General features: G+C 45.0%; 1 protein-coding gene across 2 annotated transcripts in view; it reads left to right on the forward strand.

The window, feature by feature from the left end:
* The window catches only part of BMP7 (bone morphogenetic protein 7), an 81575-nt gene extending 72939 nt beyond the window's left edge, over positions 1-8636 (forward strand). For both annotated transcript variants that reach the window (XM_079979640.1, XM_079979641.1), the window contains exons 6-7: positions 1486-1596; positions 3700-8636. In XM_079979640.1, the coding sequence (XP_079835766.1) occupies positions 1486-1596; positions 3700-3849 (261 nt within the window). In that variant the 3' untranslated portion in view covers positions 3850-8636. The remainder of the gene's footprint in view (positions 1-1485; positions 1597-3699) is intronic.
* The last annotated feature ends 6722 nt before the right edge of the window (positions 8637-15358 follow it).

Genomic DNA, 15358 nt, shown 5'->3' on the forward strand with positions numbered 1-15358 from the left:
TCACCAGAAGCCCTCCAGGGAGCCCAAAAGCCAAGTCTGCCTCCCCAATTGGCCATCAGCAATGGGTATTCACTAGTCCTAAAGATGGAAGCTCCACCTAGTTATTGGCTCCAAAAGCCATTGGCAGAACCATCCTTCCAGAATGGGGCCATTTGGTTCCTTCACCAAGTAGCTGGAACTTGATTCCCTTGCACCACCAAAAATGCCCAGCTGCAAAGCGAGAGATACAGTGAAAAATGGTTCTTGATAAGCTGGAGGGCCACATTTCCTGCTGGGCAACCTTCCTAGGGCTGCTCACATGCCACTTAGGCAGGGCCAGAGGCAGAAAGTGGGTGGAGCGATCCATGTAAATTTCGCCTTTGTACAGTAGGGTAGCTTTTGCACCCTCCTCTCTGTCTTCCATCCAGACAGGCCAGAACCATTATCAGGATATAAGGACACATTCCAGCAAGGCAAAAACCAGCCAGGCAATAAGATGTGAAGCAGGGCCAAATGAGGGGTGTGGCCTGGGGCAAGGGTATGGTGCGAGGGGAAGTCCCAAGGGTCAGATGCAAAGGCTTGTAGGGCTGCATTTGACCTCTAGATCTGAAGCTCCGCACCCCTGATGTGCAGCAGAATAGTCACAAAATCCTTCAATAGCCGCACTTGCATGTAGCAGACTTTCTTATAGGGAATTATAGTAAAGTACAAGCTGCTTGTTGGCGAATGCTACCTAGTTCCTCCTGCTCTGCTTCTCCCCTGCTGTGCAAGACACAATCATCCTGTCAACCACAAACCATGGGTTTAAATTGTTGGTTGTTATGGCTTGTTAGGGAGCAACAAACCATGCAGCCTAGTTTAGAACACAAAGCCGAGGCTTCCTGGTTTGTTGTTCATCCCACTCATGCCAAGGGAGGAGCGATCAGGCAGGATGCATTGCCCTTTCCTGATAAACCATGGCTAGCACACTGCTTGTTCCTGATAAACCATGATTAACCAGAAAGTATGGCTTATTATAGAAGGGACGCGGGTGGCGCTGTGGGTGAAACCACAGAGCCTAGGACTTGCCAATCAGAAGGTTGGCGGTTCGAATCCCCGCAACGGGATGAGCTCCCGTTGCTCGGTCCCTGCTCCTGCCAACCTAGCAGTTTGAAAGCACATCAAAGTGCTTCCCGGCGGGAAGGTAAACAGCATTTCCGTGCACTGCTCTGGTTCGCCAGAAGCAGCTTAGTCATGCTGGCCACATGACCTGAAAGCTGTACACCGGCTCCCTCGGCCAATAAAGCGAGATGATCGCCGCAACCCCAGAGTCGGCCATGACTGGACCTAATGGTCAGGGGTCCCTTTACCCTTTACCTTTTATGGCTTATCATTATGTGCAAATGCCTCCATGGTGTAGTCAGAGGTCGGGATGGATCAGCTGAAGCCAGTGCTGTGAACGTCTACAAATGTCAAACGTACTGAGGAGTGTTTTACTAAATCTTCTCTTTCTCTGATGTAACCCAGGACTGGATCATTGCTCCAGAAGGTTATGCTGCGTATTACTGCGAGGGAGAGTGTGCCTTTCCATTGAACTCTTACATGAATGCAACAAACCATGCTATTGTACAAACACTGGTAAGTTCATCCTAATGCCCTTTTCGAACAGCTTGACTTAATCCGATCAATTTCTTTCTTTCTTTCTTTCTTTCTTTCTTTCTTTCTTTCTTTCTTTCTTTCTTTCTTTCTGAATCACGCGAGGTGTTAGTCATTGTGGATTTTAACAAGGTAAAATAACCTCTAGATATTATGCTGGGTATTATTTGCACCCGTTTTGAGATTTGCTCAGGTAGGGGCACTTTGAGGAAAACCTGAAATGGGGAGAAGAAGGTGGTGCAAATAACTTTGTGCTGTTTTGAGAAAGGGAGGGGAGTGGGCTTACAAAGGCAGAAGGAGGGCTTCACCTCACCGCACTTTCCTTTCCTTGTTCAAACATTTAACTTTGTCGGCAGCTGCAGAAGCAGAGAGTGTTCACATTGCCACTGCCTTCCTTCTCCTGGGCAAGGGCCAATAACTGTCAGGAGATAGAGCTTCATATAGAAGGCAGGGTGTTGCTTTTACTCCTGCAGGGTTACAGATTGGGCAGAGCCTCAAGGAGTGCGCTGGGCTCCTTGATGTTGCAAGTGGAGAAGCCTGGGCTGGCCATTCCCAGTGGTGGTACTTCATTGAGCCTCTTGGGCTTGCCGATCAGAAGGTTGGCGGTTCGAATCCCTGCGATGGAGTGAGCTCCCGTTGCTCTGTCCCAGTTCCTGCCAACCTAGGAGTTTGAAACCATGCCAGTGCAGGTAGATAAATAGGTAATGCTGTGATGGGAAGGTAAATGGCATTTTCGTGTGCTCTGGCTTCCGACATAGTGTTTTGTTGGGCCAGAAGTGGTTTAGTCATGCTGGCCATGTGACCCAGAAAGCTGTCTGTGGACAAACACCGGCTCCCTCGGCCTGAAAAGCCAGATTAGCGCTGCACCCCATAGTCATTTTTGACTCGATTTAACCGTCTAGGGGTCCTTTAACTTTATCTTTACTTTTTACTCAGCAAGTGGCTGAGTCCATTTTTAATTTTCAGTGGATAGCACCCATTGTGCACCCATTGCACAAGAAGAATTAGTTGTAGCAGGTGCCCAAACTAGATTTATTAGCTGCTCATCAGAAGAAAACTTTCAGAGGATATGAAGTACTTAAAAGCCTCTATAAAAATCAGCCAGAGAGAACATAATAGTATTTGTGTGTGTGTAATCTCATTAAAAGATTAATCATGTAAAGCGGTCACATAGAAGAAATAGCTTATTAAAATAACTATTAAAATAAATAGTTGTTTCTCATGGACACACAGACATATATTTAACTCCACCCAAGTTTCACTTTCCTTTTCCTTCGTGAATAAGTTGTTTGTTCATTTGCTTGTTTTAATAAGAGCTCTCCAACACTACGTTCTGATTGTGAGAAAAGGCAAAAAGAATTCCGTAATCCCAGTGGAAGAATGCAGTGCATATCTGAACTGCAAAGCCGTACCTATAACTGTTCAAAACCTCAAGCTCAAAATGCAGTTGCATCCTTCAAATTGCATGCATGTAATTGCAAAATGCATGAGCACTTTTTGCATATTTGCAAGGACCACATCTACCTCTCTGCTGAGCCTTTTCTGCCCATGCTTTGATCTTCTTGCAGCAGATCTACTTGCAGAGGAAGGAACTATAATTGCATGCTTTGCACAAGATCAAAGGCCATTTTCCCTCTCAGCTGCTCCTCACTGGTGTTCAGGAGGGAAACCTAATGCAGAATTCAAATATCTTGTTAGGTGATGATACTGTGTCTCTCACTTGAAACTTGAATGGGAACGGCTGTGGTGCAGACTTTTTCTGTCTTTCTCCTTGTGAAAGATATGAAAATGAAAGAAAATGGTAGTGATGCTGTTTGTTACACCAGGAATGGGAAGCAGATATTGTTGGACTGCATTCCCCATCATCTTGACCATTGGCCTTGTTGCATTAAAGTTCAACAATATCTGGTGATCTACATCTTCCCCATCTCTGCTTTAAAACATCCAGGTTCTCAAGTTTGGGTCAATAGGAAAGAGTCTATAGGAAATGCTTTGTGTTAACACCTATCAAAACATTTTGTGATGGTGGCCGTAGAAGAGAAGATATGACTACCTTGATGTCTTGCAACTGTTTTGTCCCTACAGGTTCACTTTATAAACCCAGATACAGTGCCGAAGCCTTGCTGTGCCCCAACGCAGCTCAACGCCATCTCGGTCCTCTATTTTGACGACAGCTCCAACGTCATTCTGAAGAAATACCGGAACATGGTGGTACGAGCCTGTGGCTGCCATTGAACATTCAAATCGGGAAAGCCGCATGCAGCTTGCAGAATGTGCAGGTTGTGTGTGCCGTTGTCTTATAACATGTGTCGTTAGAAAGAAAAGAAACCCTTCTTTGAAAACATGCCGCAGTTCTTAGGAATACCGTTTCAGAAGTGGCCAAAGAAAAGAAACGCAGACACAAGTGGCACCTTGAACAATTTTGGCTTCCAAATAAGCATCATTCTGCAAACTGATGCACAAGGAAAACAAGGACCGAGGATTGATTTTGTAAACAGGTCCGTACTTCTGTAAGGCAAGCAAAACTTGTCCAAAAGTGCTTTGTCAAGGGGGAAGTGAACCGTTTTAACAACAACTAAAAGCCATCTGTAGTAAGAAACATGCTTGTGTGTGTGATTGCGTGTCTGTTGTGTGGAGAGGGGCACAGGTTTGTAAAAGTTACTTTTAGAGGAATGAATTGTTTGAACTGAAATGAGTGAATTCAGCTGCCTGAATGAAGCAGTGATTCTGTTAAAATTACTGTGGATGTGTAAATCCTGACTTTTTGTTTTCATGGATGTTTCTATCTTCCCATAACATTTTACATGTTTGGAACATTTCACCACCAAAGCGGTACTGCAATTCTTGCAAAGCAGATCTCAATTGTTGGTGTTGGTGTGTGTGTGTGTGTGTGTGTGTGTGTGTGAGAGAGAGAGAGAGAGAGAGAAGAGATTGAGAGATTTACAGCTGTGCAACATGTTCCCCAATCAAAAGCACAGCCAGCAATAGAAATCTACAATAGTTGTGGCTTATTTGTACATCATGTTCCCATCCTAACACACCGACAGCCATATAAACTGCACACGTTTCTGATTCACCGTCATGTATCACCAGTACAGTTGACTTAATTGTGTGACACCTTGCACAATTAAGCCACTACAGAACTCCTATTTTTATATTTTAAAAATTTGCTGTAAACCAACAATAAAATTTACAAAACTGGTTCCTTTTCATAACATTTAGCCACAACAACAAATGAGCAGTTTTTACTCTAGGAACAGAAAATCATTGTCATTCTCTGCATCCTTAAACTTTCTTTCATTTGATTTACTTCCAACTCCATAGGCGATAGGAATACTTAAGCCTCCAAAACATTGGACCTCTTTTGGTGTCTGGAAGGGATGTGCTTGTCACAAGGATTTTATTTTCCTGAGCAGCATCCTCTCTCAGATTCTAATATTCTGTAGTGCTGGTTTGAATCCTCCCCAAATCTGGCATGGCAGGGGGGGTACTATAGCATGTATCCAGCAGCATTCCACGGAAAAAAATTATTGATAAATTTTTAATATTTCTTGTAAACCGCTTGGAGGTTTTATTACCATCCAGTGGCATATGAGTTGTGTTAAATGAATAAATAAACACTGGGCAGAGTTCTGTATCTTACCGATATGGATGAGGAAATGGACAGGATCCTTATCAAATTGGGAAGGTCTGCAACACTGTAAAGGACAGGTCATACATTCAGAAGTATGACTTGGGGGACAGAATTAAATTCAGAAGAACCCATTTGCTGAGAAACTGGATAGGCGTCAGGGATTTTAGGAAAGATTTAGGAATTCCATTGATGACCAACTTGTACACAAATCAACAGTATGATGTTAAGACAAATATCATTTTAGGTTGCACCTAAAACTGTTCCAAACCTTGAGGTGTTTTTGTGCTCCTGAGCTCAAGATGTCTGTATCTGAAGCACTGTGTTTCGTTATTTGTACTCCTTTCAAAAAGAGGTTTGGGACTCTGGATAAGTTTTGAGGGGAAAGATACAAAGATTAGTAAATAGGAAGGAAGACTAAAGGAAGCAAGCCTCTGAACATTGGGAAGGGATAACTTGCAGAATTATTTTCCGCAAGATGAAGATGGCTTTTCAAAAAGCATTTGGAGCACAGAGGATTGTTCTATCAAGGACTATTAAGTGCTACAGCTAAATCCCAATTTTCCATACGTAAACATACAAAGTCCCTTCTAAAAATATAATGAATGAACACAGAGATCTTAGGAACAAATCAGACAGGTTAATTTTGTGGGGAGCAGGTGGGATTTGTGTATCTTGGTTGGCCAAAAGCCTGTTTTGCTGGCGAAGTCATGCTTGGAAATTTGTGGGACTGAACAAAGTGTCCACAGCAAATTTTATCTGTTGCTGGTGGGACCTCAAGGTGTTACCAAGGACTCCCCAAAACCCCACATTATCAAAGATGTGACTGAATACCTTTTATACTAATTGGGCATGGAGTTTTATTAGCCTGCATAACTTATTGTGCCTTACCATGCTAAATACTTTTAGAATGTAGACTAAATTATGCAGAACAAAAGAAGTTTTACAGTTCATAGATAAAACCCCTGTTTTGCCCACCAAATGTTTTGGACCATGATTCCTATTAGCCTCCATCATGTTGGATGGGCTAATGGGAGTCATCGTCCAAAACATCTGGAGGGCACCAAGTTGGGGGGAAGGCTGGCCTGAGACAAGGGTGCTAACCTTCAACCCTAGGCCTAAGAACACAGTGACTTGCCCAATAAATAGCCAGAGGGATTCATGTCCAAGCCAGGATCTGAACTGTGCTCTTCCAGACTACGGTATTTGCTGCCAGAAGTAGAAAGAGCGGCTTCTCTAAAAAGTTCCTTACATCCACCAGTCACAGCCTCAAAATTCAGACATGATTTGGTGCAAGAAATATCAGGCATCATAAATAACTAGCGGTCCTCTGTCTCAACTAGGCCTTGGTGGAAAAGGGGGAGGGGGGGGGGAGAAAAAAACACCCAAAAGTACAGCATTCACGTGAGAGAACGACTGAGAAGGTTTGACATCCACAGCACGGCTGTTGTCATTCAGCGCTTGGGGTTTTGCAAACCTCCAATGAGGGGAGAAGGGTTCTGCTATCACAGTGGGATTCGTGCTGCGATGAGGCGGCCTTTTTCTTATGGCTGCCCCCTAGCAAGCTGGCAAATTTGGGGCTTGGGTGAAAGGCCACATGTTCTCCAGACAGAGCCTACTACTTGGGCTAGCAACAGGCGCTTTCTGGCAGTGTCTGAAACCTCAGCTCATCCCTAGGCTAGCTGGTGCTGATGTTGTTCAGGACCTCCTCTGAGAGAGGACCCTTCCTCATCCTCCTTCACAGAGTCAGAGGAAAGGTAGCATACTTGTTGCTGGAGCGCAGCCACATGAGGAAGAGTAAAAATTGACATATCTGCTTGCCTATCTACTTCTCCCTCTGGCAGCATGGGGGTGGGGGGTTGGTCTCTGTGGGGAGGAGGAGTGGACCCCAGATAGGGTGTGTGTATTGCATGAGGGGTGCCCACCCACACCCAGAAACCCTTTAAATCATAGAATCATAGAATCATAGAGTTGGAAGAGACCACAAGGGCCATCGAGTCCAACCCCCTGCCAAGCAGGAAACACCATCAGAGCACTCCTGACATATGGTTGTCAAGCCTCTGCTTAAAGACCTCCAAAGAAGGAGACTCCACCACACTCCTTGGCAGCAAATTCCACTGTCGAACAGCTCTTACTGTCAGGAAGTTCTTCCTAATGTTAAATGATCATACTGTCATATGCGGTGGTTATACAATCACCTCAGTATGTCTTTACTTTCACTTTCTGATCAGGAATTCCAGTCCACATTCCCCCCCAAAATATTTTCAAAAACCAAATTTCTTTATTAAGAAAATGCCTATGGGGTTCTTCGACTCCCAAGGCTGCCATTATTAAAAATGCAATTACAAGTTAAACAAGGAGGATTTGGTATTCCAAATCCAGAACTATATTGCCCAAGCTTATTTATTGTCAAATATTAGATATTGGAAACCCCAAACTAGTGATAAATTTTCCTAATTAGGCAATCCTGGAATATACATATATAGCTCCTTTATCTTGATGGACAGCATTGGGATCAAAGTATGTTAAAACTTTTTCTTGCCGTGTTTTATCTCTGATCAGAAGGTACATAATCAGATACTGGTGTATAACCACACAAAATTGGTCGGGGCCAACAAATACAAGGCCCTGCAGCGATGTCTGGCTTACCTGTTGTGGACCCATCAGGGGCTTCTGCAAGACCTGGAACTGTTCCTGCCTTGTTATCTTCTCCCCCACTTAGCTTTGCAACAATCCTGCCCAGGCAGCCCATGCCAGAGAAGCCAGGATGAGGAAGTGCCTAGAACCTCTGGTGCGTTATTATAGAAAAGTTCAGCCACCTAACTATCTACTTCTAGGGGTTTGATAAGCCTTGTTAAGGGAACTCAGATGCTTCTTTTAAGGCTAACGATACATAAGAAACACCTTCTGAGTGTGTTATTATATATTATATGGGTGAGCTCCAGTGCCTTGTTGGTTGCTGTTCTATAGGTGGCATAAACCGTTTCACTGTATACCCTCCAGTCTCTTCTTTTTAAGATATGTTTTATGGGGATATTGTTTTTCCTGGGGTAATAAATGGCAGGCTTTCTGCCCATCTCTGTGTAAACTCCGCATTGTTTGTACATGTTTGTGTAAATAGTTTTCACGAAAGCAAGAACAAAAATTATTTATTTCAGCTACTGGATTTTTCTCTCCCCTCCAATCATGTTCAGGAAAAATATATATATCTTCATCTCTCCTTTGAGCACATTTTGTTTCCTTATTTAAAGATATTTATTAACAACTGTTGGCGCAAAAAGAAAACTATACATTTTGGGTCCATTCCCCACTTTAGAGCAGTTGTTTTTAGAAGGTTGTTTGTACAATTTAATCAAATAAATCATTGCTGTTTTACATGTTTTAAAGAAGACTGCCTAGTTTTGTGTGTTGATGTGATCATTTATCTTTCCCCCTCTGCTCTCTGCGCTACCTGTGCTTGCACCCCAGACCTGTGCACATTTATTCGTAAATTGAGTAAAGTACCACTAAGGTACACTCAGGATTTCATCTGTGTACTTATAGTCCATCCTGCGCACATGAAGATGAGTGACAAGATCTATCCTTTCAAGAAATAGGCAATTGATTTAACGTGTCTGCCATGGTAATTTTGTTGGCCATGTTAGCAGTGCAGAAATGATGAACTTAAAAATATGTCAAGGCATCCTTGCTAATACTGCTCGAAGTAAACTTTTATTTATTCAGGCTTGCCTTAGAGTCAACCCATGGTCTCCACTTACTGTCCCTGGTTACGCACCACAAGAATCCTGGGAACTGTAGCTTTTTAATGGGTGCTGGGAATTCTAGCTGTGTGAAGGCTGAGCTGCAGTACCTAGGATTCTGTGCATGGGGGGGGGGGAATCATGTGCTTTAAATATATAAAGTTCCCCAAACTTCATCACTGTGAGCCTCCACTGCCTCCACTTCACCCTAGTTGCTGGGCATGTCAATCGTCAACTCGAAATATAATATTGAGAAGGTTCCAAGTTCAATCCCGATGTCACCAGTTAAAGGTAAAGGGACCCCTGACCACTAGGTCCAGTCGTGGCCGATTCTGGTGTTGCGGTGCTCATCTTGCTTTACTGGCCGAGGAAGCTGGCGTACAGCTTCTGGATCATGTGGCCAGCATGACTAAGCTGCTTCTGGCAAACCAGAGCAGCGCACAGAAACGCCGTTTACCTTCCCGCCAGAGCGGTACCTATTTATCTACTTGCACTTTGATGTGCTTTCAAACTGCTAGGTTGGCAGGAGCAGGGACCGAGCAACAGGAGCTCACCCCGTCGCGGGGATTTGAACCGCCAACCTTCTGATCGGCAAGTCCTAGGCTCTGTGGTTTAACCCACAGCGCCACTCGTGGACTGGTAATATTCCCTCATCTGATACCTTACAGAGCCACTGCAAGTAATGGTAGACAATCCTGAGCTAAATGGACCAATGGTCTGATTTGGTCAAAAATAATACCCTGACATACTATGCAGTTGCATTCCTTCTTTCCCCCTTAGTCACAAGGCCTGTCAGTCTACTAGATCTCAAGATCACCTAATAGTGGGGAACTTGATCACTGCCTGCCCCCCTTGCTTTGATTCATTCCCACCTCCTATTTCCTTGTATTCCTAACTGCTTAGATTATGTGCCATGGTTACTTGTCAACAGTCAAAGCAACCACATAGCTCTTAACGCAGAAATGTGGGAGTGCGGTGGGGGGTAAGAGCCCCAAGGAAAAAACGTAAATCCCTCGCTGGCAGCCTTGCAAAGATGCCCAGTTGATTCTAGCACAGCTGTCGGCAGCTGTTTCAAAGAATTAGGAGGTAAATTAATTCTGTTTACTGCTGACATAGTTGAGAGATTTAGTCATTCCAGTAAAATTGCAGAGGCACAAGAAAGGCAGGGGGAGAGAAATGCTACGGAAACATCAGCCAAGAAGTTGAATCTCTCTCCTTTCCCCCACTGCCCAATTTAAGTGGATATATTTCCAAAGATGCTGCCAGCATTAAGATTCTCTCCTGACATCCTGACACCACTTCATGGAGGGTATGTTCTTGCTCAGGAGGCAACATATAGAGTAGTGGTTAGAGTGTCAGGCCAGGTCCTGGGAAACCAGGGTTCAAAACTTCCTGCAGTAGTAAGCCTCACTTTGGACCAGTAACCACCTCTTAGCCTAACCTACCTCACAGAGGTGTGGGGAAGGCAAAATGAGAACCAAGTGGTGCAGCAATAAAACTGCTAGCACATTTGCAAAGCTAAGCAGGGTCTAGTATGGTTTCAAATTGGACGGGAGACTGTGTTGAGATCCCTGCATTGCAGGGGGTTGGACTAGATCTACAATTCTATGCGCACCACCCTGAGATCCTTGGAGGAAGGGCGGGATAGAAACGGAACAATAAGTAAAAATAAATAAATAGACTTGTACGCAGTGTAGTGCTAAGAACAGTCTGGGCGCAAGGATTTTTGCTTGCACAATGGGACTCCCCACTGTGTACCCTCTAAATCTGCTTTGGGGGTTCCTCCAACCCTCTGGAGCAGATCTGAGAAGAGCAGGGAGGAGGAGAGGAAGCAAAGCCTGCTGTGCAAGTGGAACTTCTTGCACTGATGATACAGTTACGCAGTACTATGTTAGATACAGGGACGCAGGTGGCGCTGTGGGTTAAAGCCTCAGCGCCTAGGACTTGCCGATCGAAAGGTTGGCGGTTCGAATCCCTGCGGCGGGGTGCGCTCCCGCTGTTCGGTCCCAGCGCCTGCCAACCTAGCAGTTCGAAAGCACCTCCGGGTGCAAGTAGATAAATAGGGACCGCTTACCAGCGGGAAGGTAAACGGCGTTTCCGTGTGCGGCTCTGGCTCGCCAGAGCAGCGATGTCACGCTGGCCACGTGACCCAGAAGTGTCTCCGGACAGCGCTGGCCCCTGGCCTCTTAAGTGAGATGGGCGCACAACCCCAGAGTCTGTCAAGACTGGCCCGTACGGGCAGGGGTACCTTTACCTTTTACCTTTATGTTAGATACAGGCCATAAAGTTTGAAAACACTTGTTTGCAGCAGGAATATTCACTAGGGACATGCCTCTGTATGTTCCCCTCATTGTTCGACAAATGTTTGCCCGTTATTCCGGAAACTGAACTGGAACCTTGCGCAGAACATACTGAGGTACCCCACAAACTCCAAAAAGGTACATTTCCTTCTGTTTCCAATATTCAGGATGTGAGTGCCATTTCTTCTGTAGCCAAAGCAGCACTACACGCCCTCCCCCTCAAGAGACAATATACCAGCGGACTCAGGGGAACTGCAAGGTTCTCTCTTATCTCTCTCACACACGTGCACTCCCATATAATATGTGACATCCAAAAGGAATGGAAACCCTCAAAACAGCCCAGTGAAATCTGAGCACGCTGAGTGGTCATAGAGCTCTGAAGGGGAGGGAATGGAGAATTGATTGAGCGGAGGAGCCATGGAACAGAGTGACTGGGATCCTGAACAGCAGCACTTCACACTGCAATACTTTGTTGCAGATCCTGCTTGTGTCTCCAATGCTGTGGTCTCAACAGGGATCATATTATGCTCCTATGCTACTCAGAGTGTGCTTGCCACAGCCTACCTTGCAGATGGGCAGAAGCAACCTTTGGAAGCCCTGCTGCCTGTGGAAGCATTCACACTGCACATTTCAGATGATCAGTTGGAAGAAAGACAGTCGCCCTTGGTGGCTTTTCTTAAGCTCCTTACCATCTTATTTCTCAGTCTCTTTCAGTATTCATGCTGCCAGGGTGCTTGGAATTAGAGGCTGAGACAGTTCTGTGTGTTAAAATATGGGACTCCCCCAACTTCGTGGATTCAATTTTGAGAAGAAAGCGATTGGATAGATTAAGTGTTGATGAACCTTCATAATCGTGCCAGACATTTACTTCTCCTTAGTCCCTCTTGAGAGTCCCATGGACTGCAAGAAGATCAAACCTCTCCATTCTTAAGGAAATCAGCCCTGAGTGCTCACTGGAAGGACAGATCCTGAAGCTGAGGCTCCAATACTTTGGCCACCTCATGAGAAGAGAAGACTCCCTGGAAAAGACCCTGATGCTGGGAAAGATGGAGGGCACAAGGAGAAGGGGACGACAGAGGACGAGGTGGTTGGACAGTGTTCTCGAAGCTACCAGCATGAGTTTGACCAAACTGCGGGAGGCAGTGGAAAACAGGAGTGCCTGGCATGCTCTGGTCCATGGGGTCACGAAGAGTCGGACACGACTAAACGACTAAACAACAACAGTCCCTCTCCCCAAGCACTTTTGCACAGCAGAGGTCACTTTGGGGATAGAATAGGAGCATGAGAGAGGAAGAAATTAAACTGGTGCAGTTTCATCCACCAAGGGTAGGGAAAGCTGCTCCTATTGAACTTCTACCTGCCATAAAGGTCTCACAGACAAGGAGTCCTGTTAAGGGGGAGGAACTGGGTGAGCGATGAAGCGTGAGCAAAGTATTTGAAAGGAGCCCAGCGCAGGGTAGGGAGCAAATGTATTCTCAGCCCAGTGCTGACGGCGAAGGGATATTTTGGTCAGATTTCTTTACTGCAACATCCTTAACCCAGCCGTTAATGTATCTGGCTCTGATATGAACTTTGGCCCGGCTAATGGAGGGAAACTATTCAAAGTTGGTGGATTTATCCCTATGCAATGTGCTACTGATGTGTCAAGTTCCTTGGATGACTTCACATAAACTATGTGAAAGTGGAAAGATGCCGAGTCTGGAATGAGTTACAAAGGGTCAAAGTTCAGCTATGTTGTCTCCCAGTTCTCTTGCAAGCGAAACCACTTTCCCCCTCCGCTATTTGGGAATCTTATTTAACTGTTACCCCTAATCCTAAACACATTCGCTTGGGTTGGGGGTGGGGGGCAGGTTCCATGGCTGTCAATGGCATGTGCTTGTTCCAAGTAAATAATAAATGCATTCATTGGAGGGGAATTAAATTGCTAGTAAATTTATTGCAATTATGTTGAGGCAGCTCCAGTTATTAGATGTGTACAGTATCAAGACCAACAATAAAACCAGTACAACACACACACAGCTTAACAGAACTCTTTTATATGAGTGGCTGACACCGTAGTTCATTTCTCCTTTCTCTGAAGTTGCCCCACCAACTTGAACTACATTGCTCCAGAGAAAGTTGTGTGTTCCCCCCCATTTATATATTATGTTTCTATCTCACATTCCCTCAAGGTGTTGTAACTGGACCTCCTCCCCCTCCCCATTTCATCCTTACAACATCCTTGTGAGGCAGGTTAGGTTGAGAGATGCTGACTGGCCCAAGGTATTTTTAATAAACAAGTAACACTTATTCCCCGCACGCCTGAAAGATTTGGGACCCATATTTATATGAGTCACTTTCCCCCACCCCTCCCGGTTAGTTTTTGCAGAGTAAGTTTTTCATGACAAAGAAAAGTGAAGACAAAATGTAACATTGCACATGACAGAATGTTCCAGGTTCCCCCCTCCTTTCTTTGGTTAACCCATCCATTATTTTGGTTTCACATTACTACTGAGAAGTCGGCTGTAACAAGGGCAAGGTAAAAACAAGCACGTACCATACGCAGAATGTGCAACGATAAATACTGTTAAGGGCATCTGGGTTTAAGAAGCTGTAGTTAACTTTCTGTCAGCACTGCCATTGGAAACTCTTATTTTCTGAGATTTATATCTTTATTTTGGGAAGGGAGCGGAGAAGAGGGTGGTGGAAGAGAGATTGGATTCCCTTGGACCTCAGCGCATGAGTTTTAGCTATCAAGCGTTTATTTTTGTAGTTTGTGCTGCATGCTGGGCGGGATGGATTCAATTTGTCTGTTATGAATTTCAGTGGATCATGTAACTGTAGCACTGTTTACCTCCATTTTTTATTTTTATTTTAAGAATGATTATTGACATATTTTGTGCTTAGCAGGAAACCAAGGACCCCTGCAGACAATGGTTCTTGTTCAGAACACTACAACTGTAGGGCAACAGAGGCATTTTTCTTTTCTTCTTTAAAAGGCTCACAAATACAAGCCAAGGGTAGGCATACGGTGGCAGCCATCTTGTCCTGCACATCTTGGACTTGGCCAAGGGTTGCCTCAAACCAATAGCATGAATCCAAACAGCAGGAATTAAAGAATGAGCATCCCTGGCCAAGAAGTCACAAAATAACAGAATGTGTTAGAGGCAGCACTGCCAAGAATCTGAAGAACACTCCAGAAATATGGTTAGGAAAGACGTGGATAATGTCAGAGCTGAAGGCTTGAGGAAGCAGGTTCTTGAGGGAGCCATGAGGGCTAGCTCAAATGGATCTGCTTCCTAGGGTAGAACAACAAATGGTGCCCACCGCTCCCTCACACAGGCTGCATACACACTCCTATTCATCCTGCACCCAGTACACTCCCACCACCGGTTTGTCATGTGGCGTGCACCGAACATTTGCTCTTGGTAGTCCCACCTGCCTCAGAAGTTCAGGGGTTGTGACCCAGGAGAGGCTATTCACTGTGGCAGCTTCTAAGTTGTGGAACACCCTCCCTTCGGAAGTGTGTCTGGCTTCTTTGCTATACTGCTTTTGGCGAATGCCGAAAAATCATTTATTCAGCGTCTTCAGGAAAGTGAGGGGCAGATGGGACTTGTCAACCTGGGAAGGTAGCCCATCTAGGAGAAGGAAAACTCTGATCACAAACCTCTGCTGCCTTGTGGGCAGTGCTGTTTTTCTAGAAAAAGAGGTGCTGGAACTCACCATGAACTCTTCCCTTGTTCTCTTATAATGGCAATGGTGCCCATCTGAGAGGTGCTAGAACTGCTTTCCGGAGAGTTCCGGCTGAAAAAAAAGCCCTGCTTGTGGGACACATTTGGGAGAGGAAAAGGCTAATGAGTAAACCCTACACAAATTTGGACTGGAGTCCCTAAGTCCTTATACACCTCCTTCTGTAGTCAAGCTGGTGCCAAATGCATTGCTCTGCTTTCCTTTAGACCAGGGGTCTGCAACCTTTAAGACAAAAAGAGCCACTTGGACCCGTTTCCAAAGAAAAAAACTGGGAGCCGCAAAACTCATCATTATAAAAATAACTTTTTTGTCACTTTTTTATTATTTCTTTGTTTGACCCCTCA

The sequence above is a fragment of the Podarcis cretensis genome, assembly GCF_951804945.1.
Source record: "Podarcis cretensis genome assembly, chromosome: 6".
NCBI classification, from domain to species: Eukaryota; Metazoa; Chordata; class Lepidosauria; order Squamata; family Lacertidae; genus Podarcis; species Podarcis cretensis.